At 40.9% G+C, this 21,067-nt stretch overlaps 1 protein-coding gene across 1 annotated transcript in view; it reads left to right on the top strand.

The window, feature by feature from the left end:
* The first annotated feature begins 818 nt into the window (after nt 1-818).
* LOC114437359 (spondin-1-like) overlaps nt 819-21,067 on the top strand; it is a 78,536-nt gene continuing 58,287 nt past the window's right edge. The window contains exons 1-3 of the mRNA XM_028408007.1: nt 819-1,044; nt 1,915-2,021; nt 13,291-13,424. Of these exons, the coding sequence (XP_028263808.1) occupies nt 819-1,044; nt 1,915-2,021; nt 13,291-13,424 (467 nt within the window). The remainder of the gene's footprint in view (nt 1,045-1,914; nt 2,022-13,290; nt 13,425-21,067) is intronic.

The raw sequence follows: 21,067 nt of genomic DNA on the forward strand, positions 1-21,067 counted from the left end.
GATAACAATGAATTATGTGGAGAATTTAATTAATCAACAATTAATCAAGTCCTTTGTCATCTTTTGTCAGACAGTCAGGGAGCACATTGTGTATTCTTTATTATCCATCCTTAATATTTCAGTGTGTTGTCCAAATCCACGAAAACGCACAAGATACTGGATGATGTTATTTTGTTGTTGTAGTTCGTGGAAATATGCCACTTGTGCGCAATTTTGGAGACAAATTAAATTAAGTTAAATGTATACTTATATTTAGAAAAATGTAAAATATGCGGTCACAGTTGTGTTTCTTTACAGTCCGTGTGTGTGTGAGATCCACAAACATCCACTGACAGACCGCGTGTATGTTGGTTGGAATGAGCTGGGGGGGGGGGGGGGGGGGGGGTGTTATTGGCTCTTATTAAAGTGCGGAACTCCACTTTGGAACTACCCTCGCCCCAAGTAAGGGAGACATATGTGCGCTCTCCCTTACGGTTGTTTGGCGGTCCCCCGCTGCTTCTATCAGCACCGCTGACTGATCCTGGAACGGCAGCAGCAGAAGCTCATCTCTGCACCCACCATCACCACCCCCCCACCCTTCTTCACCGCCCTTCACCGGGTGCGCCCTCAGACACGCATATCTCCAGTTCAGGATGGACTGGTCTCCTTCTCTTCACCTTTACCACTGACTGTGACGCTGCTGTAGTTTGGTGGGAGTTCCTGGAGGAGGGAGCAGGAACTGATCTTCTGTCCGCTTTTCCGCCTGTTTCCCCCCCTTCTTCTTTCTATTTTTGATTGTACTGGCAGTGAACACACAATCTCCGGGCTGCGCTTCCGAAATGGGAATGTATTTCCATCTGCTGCTCTTGCAGTACTATTTCGTTTCGAGTTTTGTGTGTAACGCGGTCGCTTTTGTGGAGGAACCCTCCGGCGGCAGGTCGGACGGGTACTGCGGGCGGATCCTTCGGTCGCAGACCCAGGGGACCCGGAGAGATGGGCACCACGAGTTCAGGCTCAGAGTGGAGGGAGACCCGGAGAGCTACCAGCCTGGCAGCACCTACAGAGGTAGAGTTTGTTTTGCGCAACGAGTGCGTAAAAGCTGCACCAAATTTCAAGTAATGGACTGTTTCTCAAGTTTCCACTTTGGTGCACTTTGAAATTGTTTTATTTCCGTGCACAACATTCAGAGTTTTACTAGAAATTGCAACCTGGAGAAGGCAATTTTCCAAACCATGTCTTCCTTCTTTGACTCCTGCTGGGAGAGCGCTGCTGTGATAAGGCTACTTAGTGTTATAATGTCTGACCTATATTCACTTCCTCTTCTCTTCCTGCAAGCACAGAACTAACATACAAGTACACACACAAATCTGGCTCCAATTAAGCTAACCTCTACAAATTTAGAGACCTCCTGGTTAATTTGGCCCCTGAGTTTAGACTCAGAATATACATTTTCTTGATCAGGTGTATGATCAGGTGTCTTGCTTTTTTTAAAAAGCAATTTGTGGCCAAATAATGTATCTATGAAGGACACAATCCTTCACAGTATTAAATATAAATAGAGTGAAAGTATTGATGTCTTCCTTCTCAGCGCTGGGAGCAAATTAAAAGACAAATGGTATGAAGGTACAAGGTTAAAGCACAAGGAGGAGCTGCATAAAATTTCACAGATTATATGACTCCTGTTGGAAGAAAACACTCACTGGAAGAGATTTATAGTCTCCATATTTTTAAAAAAGAAAAAAATCTAGTGTGGGACGCTAAGCTGCTATTTACAGCCCTCACTCTTCCACATCATGCAGACAGGCGCTCACAGGAATGATGCTCGTGCGTCCCTTGCATCGTCCAGGGGTCACCCACCACCAGTGAGACCCTGATGTACCAATAAAGCCTGCTTCATGTCTCTCTCTAACACACACTCTCTTTTCTGCTTTACAGTGATCCTCCTGGCAACCAGCCCTGCTTATTTCAGAGGCTTCACTCTCATTGCACTGAAAGAGGGCAGAGAGGGCACCACAGATGACGACTACGCCGGTCAGTTCCAGGTAAGGATGAGCAGGTGCAGAGAGGAGGAGGAGGAGGAAAAAGGTGCATCTGGGATGTGGGAAAGTTCACAAAATAAAAAAGAACTCATTTGCACACTTTAATACACATGGGAGTTGATTTAGCAGCTCCCTGCTGTCTTGAAATGGAGGTTAAAGGAGATGTTGCTGACAGATGCAAAGCAGCCTTCCCTGGATGAAGCTAGAAAGCGGAGTTCTACTGTTGTGGTGGAATTTTTTTTTGGTGAGGCAGACATGGCATCGCTAAGAAGCAGATATTTCCTCCAGCGTAAAGAAAAAATAAAAGAGAAGGAGAATGCAGAGGAGGGAGACAGGGAGAGAAGAGATGAACAGGGAGGGATGTGAAGTGTTTGGTTCAGTAACACAGCTCCCACTGAGCAGCAGAGAGCTTCTGAAGAGAGAGCCAGGCTTCCTCAATTACCTCCCGCTCAGTGTAAACAGGAACACACATCTGTAGCTGCGTTTCCACACCCTGATCCAACAAACACAGACGCAGCTTGCTTTCATTTAGCCTCCACTTTAGAGAGGAGTGAGACTTTTAACAACTAATTTTGTTTAAGAGTTTTTGTTCTTTTTTAGAGACTTGTAAGACTCTTTGTCCCAAAACCTCTTTTCTCGTCATGGTTGGACCATCTGTGTTTGCCTCTGTGTGTGTGTCACAGTGTGTCTTCCTATGGGTTCCAGTGAATGCTTAACAGCCGATCATCCGTTAAAGGGTCTTGTGTGGCTCCTGACAGAAATGAGATACATGACAAGAGATGATATGTGCCAGATGTGATCTGAGCTTCCTCAATCCTTTCCTGCGAATCCTGTCCTGTTGTGAAAAGCCTGCTGATGCCAGACTTATTAAGAATTCCGGCACAACTTTTATGAAAAAGTGACCCGGCTGCTCATTCGGTCACGAAGCTGACACATTTAAAGGCTGTCAGATTAATTTAAAAAAGGTGTTGGAGCCATCTCTCAAGCTGCAGAACAAGGTGTTTGAGAAGAGCTTGAGAGCTGATATTTGCACTTTTGTGTTGTCAGATTTTTCTGTTATTGGATGAAGAAGGAAATGAATGAAAATCATCCTTAAAAAGTTAGCACAGCTGCAGGCATCTTGTCTGCATCATCAGGAGCTGTCATGCAGGCGGCCATGCTTTGTGGCTTTATGGCGTGCTAAATGCTAACATCACCTTGCTAACACACAGCTCAGGGATGTGACGATACATAAAAGTGATCTGCCATTTGGTTTTATATTATTGGGCTGCCACAAAAAAATTATTTTAAAAGTGTTGGCTGCATCTTCTGGGCTAATTTCACTGTCAGACTCCATCATATGGGGCTGCTACCCCATCCTCAACAAGAAATCACACCTCAACTATCTCAGATCGTGGTTGTATTTTGCTGTTGGGAAGATCTGCTCTAACATTATTGGAGTCAGACTTGAGTCATCTCCAGGTTACCCTTAATTTAAAAAATAAATTTGATGATGGGCTCGTCCAATAAGGATTCGTTTGGTGTATATTATTTGACCAAAAGTATCTAGACAGCTGAAAAAAGCATGTCCACACTGTGAAACCATGGTCATTTATTTTAGATAGAACTAGGAGGAAATATAGGGAATAAAATAATAATAAAAAACAGCTTCACAAAAACCGAACTTTGGATTTTGCAATGATGTGGTATTATCATCATACATGGATTTTATTTCGTGCAGTGTCTGCTGTCGGCCATCTTGTCCCATAGTTGCCAGAGGGTTGTGTATTGTCTGTGGCCAACACAGAGCCAGTGAAGTTTTATCTTTAGTTTAGCATGTTTTTGTGGGCTTGTTGTGTGAAAACAGTAATGACACACACACCATGGTTGTTTTGCTGCTCATGCTGTTTTTTTACCCTGAATTCCACTTTAAGTTTTTTTTTTTAAACAGTTCAAACTCTCATCTCACTTTGCTCCATTTGATTTCTGCTCCCTGCACAATAAACACCTCGCAGCCTCAACCTCAGGAGTCCCAGCAGAGTCTGCAGCGAGGCTGAAACCATGGAAGGAGGCAGCGAGCAGAAAGTGGAATAGTGTGGGCTGAGCTTGAACAGAATTAAAGTTGACAATCTGGCTTTGCAATCTGTTTGATACATATTTCTAAATCCATCAGACTCTCTTTTTGTTTTTTGTTTTTTCCTGGTTCGTTAATTGACAGTTGTAAATTACACTTTTTTCCCACACGAGAGAAATAATTAGAGCCTCTTGAGATACGCTCCTGTAAAAACACAGTTTAAAGAATATATATTCACTTATGAAAAGTTGAGCGATGTGCTTGCGTTTACCTTATAAGCATGCTATATTATCTCAGTGCCTTGGAATCATTTAGTAACAGAAATTAGCTTTAGAATTGCTCCATCTATTAAATAGACCATCCCTCGTGTCTCAGTTATATTAGCGGGTCGATAAGAGAAGACGCAGCATGACAGTGAGTCTGGCTTTTTATCTAAATGACCTCAATCTATCAGCCTGAGCTTTAGAGAAGTTTACATAATATGTAAAACCAACAACAATTCATATTAAATTAAGAAACCTTTATTAGTCCCACAATGGGGAAATTGCTTAAGGCAGCCCAGCAAAGAGCACCATACACCAGTGAGTACACTGGAGGCTATGCGGGTGAAGTGCCTTGCCCAAGGACACACAACAGTGACTAGTTGGGATTGAACCACCAACCTTCCGGTTATTGGACAACCCTGCGATACCACTGAGCCACTGCTGCCCACATATTTTTGAAAGTTTCTACTTTCTGCAACCTAATTACGTGCCTGTTTTTTTTTGCAGTGTCATGATTTGTTATTGTGCGCTGGAAGAGAAGCCAAATGAACACAGTTGTGTTTCCCCGTGCACCTCTTCTCTCTCTCGCTCCGCTCTCTGGTACTTGGTTGTTTCTGGCAGCTGTCCTGGAATGTGCCCGCCTGCTGCTTCGCTAAAACACCACAACTGAAAGTGGCTGCTCATTGTTTTTTTGTTTTTTTTTCTTTAAGCAATAATCTGCTCTTTGTCCCCATTACTACCATTAAAGGACTTCTGTCTTAATGTGTCAGACCTTTAGAGTGTGGAGATCCCTACTGAGACTGAACTCATTGCCTGTTTGGGGAAAATGTGTATGTGTGCTGCTTATGTGTGTGTGTGTCTGTATACATCTGCGTGTGTGTGTTTTTCCCAGCCCTCCTTTGCGTTACTGCGGGACATGGGTCATATTTATCTAGGCCAGCAACGTGTTATTGCTCGGGGAGACAAACTGAGCTTGTTTGGATAAGGGAAGAGATGAGCAGACATGAGATATTATCTTCTTTTTTTTTCACAATGCGCAGCTTATCCAGGGTTCCGAGTTTATCTGGGGATAAACAAACCCAATCAGTTTTAAAGTCATAAGCTATGTGAATGGCTGTAAAGAATGTTGGATATGTGGAAGGTTGAAGTGATGGTGAGCTGATAATCACACTACAAACGTTCCTCACATGTCCTTCTTTGCTGAGTTTTACGAGGCAGATGTGTGCTTGTTGACTTCACTGAACTTCTAATTATTCCAGGGAACACGTGACACAACTTTTGTTTATTATGCATGACAAGCTGCTTGCTTAAGAGGCTTGAGGTTTGCATAAATGTTACACTACACTGTGATTTATTAAGTGTGTTGCATGAGTGTTAGGCCAATGCGGACAACACACCTACATACAGGGCAGCTTCTCACCTTCCACTCTGAAAACAGTTGCTGCTTTTCTCCCTGCCTAAGAAAAGCATGTTATATCATATAAAATGCTGTTTCTCTGCCAGTTGCAATGTTTAAATGAGGCAGAGTTTGCTCATGGGGTTTTATTTTGAAAATCTACCAGAAACTCTCTTTTGTTCTGGTGCCTGACTTCCTGTCTGCTGATCTGGATCGGGACATGTCCTGGGCACGATGCAGCTCCTAAATCGAACCAGCGCATATCCGTCGCGGAGCAGCACAGAGCTATGCTTTGGGATGCATCTAAAATACGCTGGTATAAATACTCTCATTGACTAAAATGGAAGCATTTCACAGCTGCTTATGTTCTGCTTCTGTTAAACAGCCGGTGTAAATCCAGGGTCCACTGTCGACTTTTTGGAGTACATATTGCATGTTTAACGAATTAGCCTTAAAAGCATGTTTCTAGCTATTATACTACTATTATTTGCATGTGCAGCATAAGACTCAACATGACCCCATTAATTTGAACACACACTTGACATAACAACAATATATAGTCTATGGCTCACTCTGTCATTTCTCTAAAAGTGTTCTTCGGATGTCTGCTGGTAACGCTGGAGTTCCCCATCAAATAAGCTCATAAGCTGTTTTGCTCTTAAAGCGACTTTTAAGTCCCCACCACATACAAAAAAATAGAAATAGTGTTTTTTAGATTCTGATTTTTATTCATTATATATCAATAAATGTGATAAATGTTCCTGTTTCTAAATGGTTGTTTGCTGTAAGCCACACAGCCTTGGAGGGTGACTGGCCTGTGACTCAACCTCAGCTTTTACAGGAGCCTGTATAGGCTACTCACTCTTTACTCAACATTGATGGCCTAAACAAAATGAAGGAAACCAGACAAATGTGCAAACACAAGTAGACTCACACACACACAAAGTCAACTCGATTACTATGCATATGTATACACTGTGTCTGCATTTGTTATCTGTTCAGCAAAATGTTGGCCCCACAATCTGGTTTAGACTTTATTCGGCGACTAAACCAGGACCCATTCTAAGCATTAATATAATTAACTAGCTCCTTATACTGATTATGCAGGTGTGAGATTCCTCTCAGCACCAGAGGAATTTGTGTTTAAACAAGGTCATCCACTTGATGACGGACTTGGTTATTAATGTGGTTATTTAAAATTAGGTTAGCTACACACCACACAACTAAATGTTAATGATTTTAAAAAAACATGGGAGAGCACAGAGAGCATAACAGCAGTTTCTGCTCCGGGCATGTGTTTTACTTTTCAGCAAAAAAACAAGAAAAACATCATTTTAAATATATGTATGAATATTACGTGCACTGTGACACTTGGATGGATGTGATGGATGTGATTACCTGCCTGTTTTACACACTAGGATGACACTGTGTTGTGCGATATGTCAAGTGTGAGACATTGTAAAGGCACTTGTGTTATTGCCGTAACTCCACGAGTTGGTTTTCCGAGTTAAATCCAAAGTGACCCCAGTTGTTTTGTTTGTTTTGTCTGTCACAATGCTGTTATCCAATCAGAAGTCATAATAAAATATCATGGTTGATTTTAAGATTGGGAAGATGGGAAGAAGGAGCAGTAGAAAATTAGTATTGAAACCACACTTGGTCAAATAATCAATCGTGACAAGGGCATAGGGTAAGGCATATAAGGCCCAAAATCAGACATGAAATCCTGTAGTGTGTATCCAGCCTAAGTTTGTGCAAGAGAGATTAAAACTCTAAAGGCAGCTGTCAGTTAGCATTGCATATGACTTCATGTTTGTTTTCATTCATTTACATTCATTCATTTACTGCTTTATTCGCACAGTGTGAGTGGATTCCATCTGTTTCTTTAAGTCTCTTCCCTGAATCTGCTTTTTAGTCAAGATGACAGACTTGCCTGATGTTGTCAGAGCTTTTCACACCGCACGTCAATAGCATAGGAGCTTTTGCACAACACAAACAAAGATTAGAAAGGGATACGAAAGAAGGATGGGAGAAAATTCTTTTGTGCGTCTATTCTGCGTGAACATAAACGCTTCTCTGACAGCTATGACGGCAGCTTTAATAATCCTCTGAACTGACCTACACAAACCATTTTGTCACTGAAAATGTGGATATAACTATAAGCTCTGGGGCCATTTTTCTGTATTTGAACAAAACACTCCTTCTTTTTCAGTGTTGTTTTGTGTAATTGAACGCCAAAAGCCACAGAATTGGCCCCATTTGCTGGGAAATAAAGCTGCACAATCACACAACACACACAGTCCTTTACAGAGTAGCTCTTTGGAAATGTGACACTGCTGCTGTGGTTGGGTGGCTCAAGCACAAAATGTAATATGATGCAATATTGGTGATAGCCCCAAGATCTCAGCGGTGTTCTGCCGTAATGGCACAGCTTTGATTGATGGAAAGCTCAAGGCGAAATGTTGGCGCCTCCCAGGTCTTCATGGGAGACAAGAGAACTTTGTTACTTTCTGAAATAAGCTCATCTTTGTATTGATGTGACATTTCAATCTATCTTTCTGTCTGCTATGTTTTTCCTTCAAAAAAAGTATAATCTCTGCAGTGAGGTCCCAACTGGATTCCCTACTTTTGTAACTGCTTTGCATTTAATTACTAACTTGCGCACACACACACGCACACATTCACATTACTCTTATTGTCAGGTTTCTCAAGGGATCGTGGGTGTCTCTGCGAGCTTGAGTTTGCCTTGTCTGTCTCCAGCTCCCTGTCTCTTTGTGTGCACGATAGTGTGTGTGTGTGTGTGTGTGTTTGAACAGAGCTTTGTGTTTGCTTGTGCAGGCACTCTGAAGCATCTGTGTTTACCGTCTCAACAGAGAGGAAGAGATTGAGAGAGAGAGATTGAGATAGACAAACCGTGGACACTCGCAGACAAGCCGGGCTCTGCAGTGAAAACAAACGCTCCTTTGCCAGTCTTCCCACACACTCCCTTTCATCCTTTCACTGCTTCTCTCTCTCTCTTTCCGTCCATCTCTCACATTTTCTCAACAACATGGCTTAGAAGTTAAATGTGCCTGACAGCATTATCACCGTTCTGTATGTACTCGCGCATCATTACCATAATTTGGACTGTGACTCCTGATGACAAAAGGTTTGATCATTGGATGATGAGTAATAATTATGCAATGAAGCATTTGCTTGCCCCCCCCCCCCCCCCCCACACACACACACACACATCAACACATATAACTAAGGTTGGCCTGAAAGGGTTCCAGAGTTTTGGCAGATGAGTATCTGGAGTTTTGTTCTTAGAGGGGACATCAAAGAAAAAGAGAATCATATGTTTTGTGCTATACTAAGATAACGTCATTAATGTCTTATTATTATAATAATAAATAATCCCCAGCATGGAGCAATCAGGATCTAATGTCTTGTTGTTACATAGACACAGTTTCATAGCTGCAGTTAAATCATATTATCATGTGATACATAGCAGCCCCTCTACTAATAGCTCCATCACAGCTGTTGCTATTCTCTTATTTTAAATTGTTAGCAATATCAATTTGCTTAAAACACCAATGTCATCAGTCCTCCACCACCGTGCTTGACAATGTGTATGAGGTGTTTCTGTGTTTGGTGTTTGGAGCATTAAGACGAAACAACTCTGTTTTAGCTGTTACATTAACACTGAGCATGCTCAGTGAGGTCTGTAGGCTCTGACATGTAGCTCTTGGATTTTTTTGTATTTATCTGATCTTGGGCTGAATTAGCTGGGACGTCCACTCTTGTGAAGATTGACAGCTGTCTTGAATGTTTACACTCCATAGAGTTTTAGGTCTTTCCAAATTGATGTGCAGCAACATCACCATTGTTTATGTCTTTCTCTCTTGTCATTGTGTTAACACACACCTGAATGTTCCAGAGCAGCAAACTGGCAAGACATCTGTTTTATAGAGGTCTGTACACCTGCTGATGATCAATTCATCAAGGACTGATCATCAGCAGCACCTGTGGATGCAGTAAGAGGGTCTTCATTGTTGCTAAATGAATAATGGCTTGGTGAAAAATGTTACGTTGTATTTGCCATCAGATATTTTCTATTGGTTATGGTTTTACAAAAAAACAAAACATAGAGGAGGCGATACTAACTGGAACATGACCCCAACTGACACCACATTAAAATGAAGTGATATTAGACTCTTAGACTAAATGAGATATCTGGATATTCAAATAATAAAAAAAACAGATTTCGTTCAAAAGGACAGATACCTGGGTAGAAGAATATTGGGGCCCAGCCTCATTACAGCAAATATTACACAGTGGCTGTTTTCAAAGACCAAAAATATTGACCTAATTTGAAATTTTCCAGGCCATAAGGGACTAATTCAGGGTGTGATTGGTACTCTGTAGTATAGATGTGAAACCTGTCGGGTTTTTTTTAACATTCTTTGTTCTGTTTGTGGACATTTGAAAGAAAATTAAATCTGGTAAAAAAAGCTAAATCTGTTTCTTGGAACTTAAAGGATGTGAGACTTCATTAAATGTGGTTTAAAGCAGGAGCCAGTCTGTGCTGGACACGCTCTCACTGCTGCAAATACTCCCGATATGTGAGGAGGGTGCATCGGTAGAGATAGAGGATGAGGAAGATTCATTGATTTTTTTTTTGTCATGATATCAAATATCGATAAAGGAAAGTAAAAGTCTGCAGCAGTTACAGTCCACAGTCTGTGCTGTTCTCGCCCTTCTGCTCAGTAAGAACTTGTTCCAGGAGGCCTGTAGGATGAAGGTGGTTACTGTCCAGTGTGTGAATCAAGATGTTTGCAGTGCATGGAGCTTAATTACAACAAACAATCACACTATTTAATAGATCATTTTTTAAACTATCAAGCTTTTAAATGTAGCTTGAGCTTTAGCAATAAAGTTGAATACTGTAAGAATATGTCATGTGTGAGGAGACACATAGTGGTGAGGAGAAGCGAGCTGCAGAGCTGGAAGTAGCAGAGAAAAAATGTTGAGGTTCTCTTTAGGAGAAGGAGCACATCAGAGGGACAGCTCATGGTTGGCTGAAAGGAGCAGAGGAGGAGGATGTTATGGAGTTAGTTGGTGTGAAAGGAGGATGTAGAAGATAGAGTTAGATGGAAACCGATATGAACAGAGGAACAGCTGACAAGACAGACAAAATGCTGACATAAAGAATCTTCATCTTTTCAGTAAACCAATGACATGGTTATCTTATATGTAGAAACATGCAGTCTGTGCCATCCTGTTTGGAGACTCTTTTACAAGTTACAGCTGTACAAGGCCACATATGAGTCAGTGTCGGATATACATGATCTGACAATATTGCATGATCGCATAAGCTAACTGGCTCACAGATGTAGGCCCATAGGCTGTTTCTAGTCCAATGAGCTTCCTTTTCAAGCCCCCCCTTACCTTCCCTCATCTTGTTGAAAGTCATAGATAGAAAGGAGGAAGCAGATGATTGACTCCTCACCTCTTATCTGGAAAAAACAATGTTTATCTCGCCTTACTAGCTTATAATCAATAGTTAAATTCATCGGCAGCTAATGTTGCCATGGATTTTTTTTTTGTCATCTTCGTCAGTGGTTTGCTGCTTCCCCGCTGCCCTGTGGACACGCCGTTTCGTGAGTACACGATGAATTCGTCTCCTCTTCATTCTCTCTGTCCCTGTTGTGTTCTGTTAAGTGAGTAAAAGCACATCTGAACCAACAACATCATTAGAGAAAATAAGCTGAATGCTCCTCATGTCTAGACAGCAGCTCTGTATTTAAGTATTATCCTTGTACAGGTTTCAATTTATCTAACTCTGTGTTCCTCTCTGACTCAAAACTCTGCACATCTGTTTTTCCCTTAAGCGTTTTTCTTTGTTTTCCGCTTCTCTTTTTTCTCCTTTTATATCCTTGTGCCGTTCTGTCTCGTCTTGCTTTTTGACTGACAGAGCGTCAGTGTGTTTGAAACAATTGAATAAGGTGAAAAAGAAAGTTTGACTTTTGTCTCCCTCTTAATGTCCTATCAGAAGTTTTTTTGTTGTTTTTTTTGAGGTGAAGCAGCTGGTGGACACAACACTAGCTGCAAGGTCAGAGGCCATGTGTGCATGTGGGCTTCTGTTTCTGTGTGTGTTTAGTCTTTAAAATGTCTGACAAGGTCCAAGTACCAAAGGGTTTGAGCCAGACACGTCTTGAATACACAAGTCCGTTATTATCCAAAGGCTCGCTGAGGCACTTTGACTGCTTTTCAGCTACTTTGGCTTTTGCTTCACTTCTGTGATTTAATGAAAAAAAGATCACTCTGTTCAACACTTGTAGCATTCATGTACTCTGAAGTATGAATGTAAGTCAAACATCTGATTTTTTTCCTATTGTATTACTGCCATAATTTCATGTAGACAGACGCACCTTTGCTCCTTTAATGCTGCTTTCTGTCTGCCTGTCTTTGAGGAAGTCTTACCTACATGCACAGTAGATGGACACATTAAGGAATGTATAGTCTGTGATGTGTCTGGAGAGTTTCCTCTTGCATCTCTGTTGTCTGTTATATCCTTTAATGATGCACAATCAAAGCCATTCTGGACCCTAAGCCACTGATGTCTTCTAGGATATAGTTCCAAATCTTTTTAGTTAAGCTTGGTAGAGATATTTACAAATATATGTACATGCATACAGTATATCAGTGCATCCTCCACATCAAGTCTCCCTGTAAATAAGTAGAAGTCTGATTTGTTCTTAGAAATGTAATAAAGAAAGGTGACAAATTAACCATTAGTTTTGGGCTTAAGCCCTAAAGTCCATGCTCACAGCGGGACAGTGAACGTAATGCTGTCACAGGGAACACATGGTACAGACCTTCGCCGTGTGGGAACACTATAATGAGCGAACAAGACGGAGACATTTAACAAGCACAACAACATGACCCAGTGTGTGTGTTGTGTTTTTTGTTTAGCGTTGTGCTGTGGTCGTGTGTACCTCCTGGTCAAAGCTCAGAATATTCAGCTGCTACCAATAATTCTAGTTTTTATGCGGTTCCTCCACAGATTCAGTAGCCACCCTGGTTTTTATGCACTGTTGGTACCAACAAATTGGTGGGTATGTTCCACAGCAGCAGTTGTTGGATGTGGAAAGCATAATGCCTGACATTCAGGCTGGATTCGCATCGTATTGGCTTCTTAACCCCCCCTCCCCCCTGAGATTTCACCCATCTGCTAAACATTAGCATGCTAGCACTGTCACACTGAACTTATTAAAATGAAGGTTAGGTCTGTTTAACGTTCAACTGAGCCTGCAAAACTGAGGTTAATGCAGAGGAGCGGCCATGTTTTTCTCATTCAACATTGTAATCAGGTCATGTGTTTTTTCATGCTACTTGGCAATAACATCTGCCTGGAATATTAATAACAACATTAAAACTTGGCAGATCTCTGTAGCCATGGGTTTGTTTAACAAGACCCTTTGCTTCCTGTTTTGCAATATATGCCTAGTTATTCAGAAATGAACTCAAGAACTCATCTGTTGCTTGTCAATGAGCACGCTCTGCTTCTGCTTCTAGATCACAGATGAAGATGACACACAGTTCATGAGCAACTGCCCCCCCGCAGTGACGGAGAGCACACCTCGAAGACGCACCAGGATACAGGTTTTATGGACAGCGCCACCCACAGGCACCGGCTGTGTTATCCTCAAGTAAGTTTAATACCACTCTTTACTGTTGTAGTGTAGAAAGTTTGTTTTATTAGTTTTCAAAAACTCTGGTGTCATCAGTTGTCTAATTGCACATCTTCACACTTACTTGCACAAACATGGAAAGCAGTTAACAATGAATGCAGCACCCTAGCCATGGTCATTGTTGTTTTTACACGTAGTCGTTATTGGTTATAGGCAACTCATTAAGTGCACTAATGCCAGGTGTTTCTCTACAAAGCTTGTGTAAAAGGGGCCAGCTCTCCAACAGACAGATACACAGACACATGATGATTACTGTGGGAGGTGGGGGAAGGGGGAGGGGCAGGAGGGGGCAATTTGTCATTTCAAAGCAGGTGTGACTTTAAACCTCTGTGTTATTTCACAACCGCGTGTGTGTGCGCGTGCGTGTGACCTTAGTTTTATAGTGAGCTGTGCTGTTTCAAGAGAAATACTCTGAAAGTTCCAGAAATATGTCCTCCGTCTCCAGACTGGAGTGCTGCTATTGTTTCGTGTGTTCGGCATTGTGTCTTTATTAGACATTTTAAAGACATCATAAAACTGCTGTGAGGCTGTTCAATTTTTCATTGATTGGACAGAAAGGGTGCGCTCGCTGGGAATATTAACGGTAAGAGTTAGGTATTTAAAGTACAGCCCGACACTTAAATTGGCCAGGCTAACGTTAATGTAATCACAGATATATTCATTTTGGCATATAATGTGTTGGCAAATAATAAATCAGCAGTTTTAAAATTTATTTTCTTTATGTTTTTACTGTAGATGTAAAATGTGGGGCATATCATCAGAGTTCTCCATTAAAAAAAGTACTTTCACTCTTGCAAATAGATAGCTGCAAGTAAACAGAAAGGAGCCATGGAAACGTGTGTGTTGCTAGGCGATTAGATGCTACATGGGAGAATAGTGCATTAGATAGATAATACATGAATATACCAGCTTGTTCTTCCTTACTAGAAGAAGAAGGACGAGCTTCAGCGTGTCATGTGACCTTTACACCTCTGATCATGTGACATCTGTTTGTGTATTTCTTGACTGTGTACACTTCCTGTCACACTGGGCAACAGATGAAGGAGTTTGGACTATTTGTTATTCCTTTTCTTGACATTTAGCCTACAGACTGAAATGAAACACTAGAAGAAATGAAAGGGGAGGAAAAACACTTTAACCCTCTGGGCACCCTTCGATTTTGGCTACGTTCGGACCCCTAGGGCCCAAATGTGTACCTCTCTTAAAAGTGCTATAACAATGCCATATATATATACTATATATATATATATATATATATAGATATACAATTTTCTATATTTTTGTATGTTTTTGTGTTATTTTTGTCATAAAAAACATAGAATTCATAAACAGTAAAACTGAAAATATGCAAGATTTTTAAAAACTGAGGTGCCAAGTGGGTCACTTCATATGAGGAATTTACAGCCTTGACTAAGTCAATAATTGATAACAAAATTGATTTTGATGCATTATTATTATTGCAGTAATAAGCCATTATTCCAAAAACTCACACTCAGACCCCTAGGGCCCAAACGTGTACCTCTCTTAAAAGTGCTATAACAATGCCATATATAAATATTTTTTTTTCATTTTTTTTATTTCTTTTCAGCAATGTCAGACCTATCCATAGATATACAATTTTCTATATGTTTAATGTTTTTGTGTTATTTTTGTCATACAAATATGTAATTCATAAACAGAACAACTGAAAATATGCAAGATTTTTAAAAACTGAGGTGCCAGGTAAGTCACTTGATATGAGGAATTTACAGCCTTGACTAAGTCAATAATTGATAAAAAAAATTGATTTTGATGCATTGTTATTATTGCAGTAATAAGCCATTATTCCAAAAACTCACACTCGGACCCCTAGGGCCCAAACGTGTACCTCTCTTAAAAGTGCTATAACAATGCCATATATAAATATTTTTTTTTTTCATTTTTTTTTTATTTCTTTTCAGCAATGCCAGACCTATCCATAGATATAAAGTTTTTTATGTATTTATTCTATTTATGTCATAAAATGGATGATTTTTTGGAAGAAAACAGAAAATATGCAATATTTTTAAAGTACAATAACATGTCATTTATAAATTCAAAAATCAATTTTTTTTAAATAACTTCAGATTTAATTAGACATAGAACATTTATATATATATTTTATATATATTATATAATCATAACAATGTGTTTTGCATGTGTTTTAAGGCAAACAGTGCAGATGACATTCATCATCTTCTGACCCGCTTCATCCTGCAGTGCAGGGTCACAGGGTTGGGGGGGTGGGGAGTGGGGTGGTGATGGTGGGGGGGTGGGGGGATGGGGGGTGATGGTGGGGGGGGTGTTCTGAAGCCTATCCCAGCTAACTTCGGGTGAGAGGCGGGGTACACCCTACACAGGTCACCAGTCCATCGCAGGGCAACACAGACAAACAACCATTCACACTCACACTCACACCTACAGGCAGTTTAGAGTGACCAATTAACCTAACTTGTCTTTAGAATGTGGAGGAAGCCTGAGTACCCGGAGAGAACCCACGCAGGCACAGGGAGAACATGCAAATTCCACACAAAATCGCCACCCCAGTCAGAATGGAACCAGGAACCTTCTTGCTGTCCTCTTGCAGTCCTCTGCGGCAGCACGGTGGTGCATCATGATGCATTTTGCAGACATGGGCCCCGCATTTGGCACAGTAGCTCCACACTGGAAGCACAAAGTGTCAATGCATGTCCTCAGGAAAACAAAAGGTTAAAGGTGCTCTAGAGGCTGCTGATCATCCTGACCTCAGAGCAAAATGTGACAAATAGACACCTTTGTTCATTAGTGGGAGCATCACTTTGCAAGGGTGTAGTAGCATGGACGGAGGGGGCATGTCCCCCCAATAATTTGATCACCTCCTAAACAATAACAGATTCTCATTGGGTGCAGGAGGGGTTAAATTTCATTGGAATCTTAGGCCCCCACCAATGTCAAACGCAAATCTACACCCTTGTCACTTTACCATTTTTGGAACTCCAGTGAAATCTCCAATTGCTGTCATCCATTTCCTCCACTTGTTCTTCTTCCTCTTCCTCTTCCTCTTCCTCCTCTTCCTCTTCCTCTTCCTCTTCCTCCTCTTGCTCTTCTTCTCCCTCTTCCTCCCCAGTGGTGCTGCCAAGGTCCTCCTCTGGACAAAATTCCTATGCAGATACTTCCTGGCTGTCAGAGGATGATGTGTTTTCATCAGTGGCCTTGGGGGACCTCAAAATGGCAGCAAGTGCCTCTTCAAAATTTAATCTCTTCATGGTTGCTCGTGGTGGCATGACTGGCCAGATAAAACTGTACAATGTTCTTCTAGACTTCAAAGATGCACCTACATAAACATGGTGCTTACATCCAATAGGAGAACGGACCCTCTGTATGATCTATCTTTTCATCATTTGAATTTACGTGCACGCACACACGTGCACGCACACATGCACACGCGTGCACACACACATGTGCATGCACACACATGTGCACACACGCACATACACACAATATATTCTCAGCAACACTAACACCACTTGTTTATCAACAGAGCTTGATTTTTTAGACTTTGATTTAACACACACACACACACTCACATGCACGATATGATTCTCTATTCTCTCTTTTATATCAAGCTGAACACACCAAAACCATTTTTATGAAGTTCAGTTATTTTATTTCCTTGCATTTTGCAAGGTAATAGAACTAGGTCTTTATAAAAACTGTGAGGGAGCAGTGCCCCCCCCCCACCCCCATTGTGGGTTAAGGGGTCATAACACCTAAAATGTGTTTTTTTTTTTAAAGGAAAACGTTCAAAACTATAAGGGATATGTGGGGAAAACATAATAATATGTCAGGATTAGAGTATATCAAAGATTTGCTGATATAATGGGAGTCAATTGGCCAAACGTGTACCTAAGGGTGCCGAACGTAACAAAAATGTTTATCTCCCATTGTGTACACCTTGCGAAAGTGGGGACAATTGATTTTTGTAAATAATCATAAAAAAATATCCCTGGCCAAGTTTTGTACATTTAGCCTTTAAACTGACAGAGATATTGAGAACCAAAATAGAAAAAAAGCAAAATGTACACGTTTGGGCCCTAGGATGCCCAGAGGGTTAAATATTATCCAAACATATCTGAAAAAAGTCAACATTTTCCATGGGATGTGTTTACTTTTTCACATGATTGTATAATCACATCCAGAGTTTGTCAGCTCGGTGTGTTCTGTCATCACCTTTTTCCTGCTTTGTTTGACACAGTCGGCTGCAGTGTTTACACTCTGGACCTCCGTGTCATAATGAACACATTCATCCCTGATGGTGTTGTTATTACAAGAAGACATGAAAATGGCTGGCTCAAAGATGTTGGTGTTTTTTTTTAATGCACAATTATGCTTCTATGAATCATTGATACATAATATGAGCATCAGCTACAGTCAGTTATGGTATAGATGACAAATTGAGAAAACAAATGATAAACAGCCAATAACGGGGAGTCAACTTTTTTCCCTTTTTCCCTCCACACCTCTGATTTTTTTCTCTCTCTCTCTCCTTTCCATCACTTCATCCCGACTTCCCGTAGGGAATAACCTGGCTGACATGCATCTTTTTCCCCGACTGAGCGAGATGCTATAACTTGCCCTTACCTTCGCACAGTATACTCACAGCTGTTACTTTTAATTTATCTGCTGCCGCCATATGACAGATGGCACGTAGCCATCCCAGTGTTTTTCTAGCTCAATAAATTCAGCCCTGTGTAGTGGAACATCTGCTATGCAAATTCACCTCGTATTAGTGTCAGTTTTGTCTGTCAGTGGTGAGATAGAGATTTAGGATAACCTCATCTAACCTAGTTTGGTGTCACCGGGTCTTACTCTGTGGCCGGCACCTCTCTGCTGTTGTAACGTGGTTGTCAAAACTAGTCGAAAACTGTTTTGATAGTTGATTAATCAATAGATTATTGAAACTGAGAAAATTGGATTATAAATCACACAATGTATCTGTGTACGTAGCTATCAGTGTTTACATTTAACTTGAGCTTGTTTAAAGTTAATAAAGACTTATAAACTAGCTTTGCTGTTCATTAGACTAAATTAATAACCGTTAAATTGATTTAAATGTCATGTTTTGTACATACATTCACCCACTTTTGTGTCGAGCCCACGCTTCCCCTTAACTGCAAAATTTCTCCCACTGTTGCTGCAAACCTATGACACAGAGTGCTAAGTTTAAACAAACTAGGACGGCAATGTTACTTGGCTAATGACAACTACCCAAACAAACTATACAAAATATTGAAAAAAAAAAGCAGCTGAACACAGATCAGCATGATAAGATCTAGCTAACAAGACATGGGCCATATCAGAAACACATTTATTAGTTTTTAGATGGGTCTGTGTCCCATCCACTAACACGGAGGAGGTGGGGGTTCTTATGACATATACTGCAGCCAGTCACCAGGGGGCTATCAAGGTAATTTGGCCTCACTTTTTGGGCGCTATCACATCATCCATCTTTATATACAGTCTATAGTTTATTTTATTTCAACAGATTCAATGACATAACCAACTGTTAAATGTGTTGGCAACTTAAAAAAAAAAATAACAACATGGCCAGCTGTCTGTCAGTTTAGAAGAATAAAGAAAAAGTAACCAGACACCTTCACAGTACATTCTCCCCACATCATTCTATCATGGGGCTGCTCCTCTTCTCTTCACCATGCAGCGTGGTTCACTCCCCTGTTGTAGACTCTTGTCAGCCGAGGACGTGTCTAATTCCAAGAAACTTCAAATACATCTCCTTGGTGTTGGAGGTGTTCCAGTACATTTTCCTCCCTCTTCGGGATCCCTTTCAGGATTAAAATCTGATGCCAACTTCAACACCTGCTATTCTAAAATCACTGCAATTATATTTTGTTCGAGCCGGTCTGATAAAACTGCTGTGGCAGCTGTAGAGCTTAGTAATAAGGGCTGGGTTTTTATTACAAGATTAGCAGGAGATTTAGTCTTTTATTTATATATTTCCTAATAATCTATGGTGGCAAAAAAAGCCTTATCAACTGTGAAACTTTAAAGGAGGTATTGTTTGCTGAGACTTAGATGAGAAGCGCTATCACGTCTGTGTGTTAAATATTACAGACAGGGGGACTTAGTTTAGCTTAGCATAGAGCCTGGAAACAGACAGTGCCTCATTATCTTCAGAAATGACATATTCAAACATCTTAGTAGAATATTTTTTTCAGTGAGATATTATCATAATATAAATAGACTAAATGATAATTTATCATATGCGAAGCTGCTCCGTCTGGGCGATGTTTTTTTTTGTTGCCTCAAGACAGACTCATCAGTTTCTTGGCAAGCAGATCATGTCAGCAGCTTTTAAATAGTACTCGCTCTCATGCATGTACTATCCCGGCTCGTCTCGGCCGTCGCTGGCACCACAACTAACAACACCTTTAAAAATACAGAGTGCAGCTTTTCTCCTTGAAGCAGGAAGTGTACTGTCAGGCCTCCTCTTCCTCCTCCTCCTCCTCAGTGGGTCAAGTTCTTTTAATTCAAGTGGCTGAGCCATCTAAAAACAACATGTAGCCTAAGGCTGAGGGATATGGCAGCTGTAAATCCTCCACAGACGCTGATGTCAACCATATTTTTTGCCATATATTGGCTTGAATGCTGCATTCACTTGTATGGGTCCCAATATTTAACATGTAGCTCTGCCGAAATTGGGCATTTTTGCCCTTTAATTAATATTTGACATTGGAAAGACATGGCAAGTTATAAGCTGGAGAAAGAAACCAGAGGTGATACACAGAAAAGGGAGCTACGGAAATGACTATAGTTCATGGGGTGTCCGCTCCACTAAATTAACCTGTCACATAGCTGAATAGAACAACCAAAGTGGACTATGGTTACACTCTAAGACCGTCCTGAAACGTTCCTGTGTCCAGACTAACAGTTCCAAACTTCCATTCACTGACTAATTATTGCAGCTTTAGAGCATATAATGAAGATTTAGAGTATGACTTTTCTGGCTCACTCTCACAAGAAATAATCTTCCTAGTTTGGGGTGAAGGAACTTGTCTGTCCTGACCTCATTAACTTTTTGGAGGGGATTAAATTATTGGTGGGGACAATTTAGTAATCGCTGGACACTGTCACATCCGTCCATGCTAAAACTATGCCCTTAGTAATTTGGTTCCTCGTTGTAGGACCAAAAAGCAGTTGTGCTATCAGCCTGTTACAATTTAGGTCATTGCAGATATTTTTTAAATACTGTAATAGGTACATGTATCTAATATCACTGTACATCCCTGTTCAGCTTCCCTTGGCACAGGTAAGCAAATGCACCTTGTACATTGGAGGTGCCTTAGGCTCTTAGCAGCTCAGTTTCTGGATGGTCTTTATTGGCTGCAAGGCTAATAAAGGTTTAGCAAGCCCCATGAACACTAGAAATCTTTCCTTTACTACAACATTAATATTTGTTGAAGCTGAACTCCAAAACTGTTGTTCACACCATATCCCTCCTTTTAAAAATAAACCCCCTCGTCCAATAGATCCCTGATGAAAGTAACAGTCACTCTCTATTAGTCTGTTTTTGTCTCTGAATCATT

Source organism: Parambassis ranga, chromosome 6, assembly GCF_900634625.1.
Source record: "Parambassis ranga chromosome 6, fParRan2.1, whole genome shotgun sequence".
In the NCBI taxonomy this organism is placed as follows: Eukaryota; Metazoa; Chordata; class Actinopteri; family Ambassidae; genus Parambassis; species Parambassis ranga.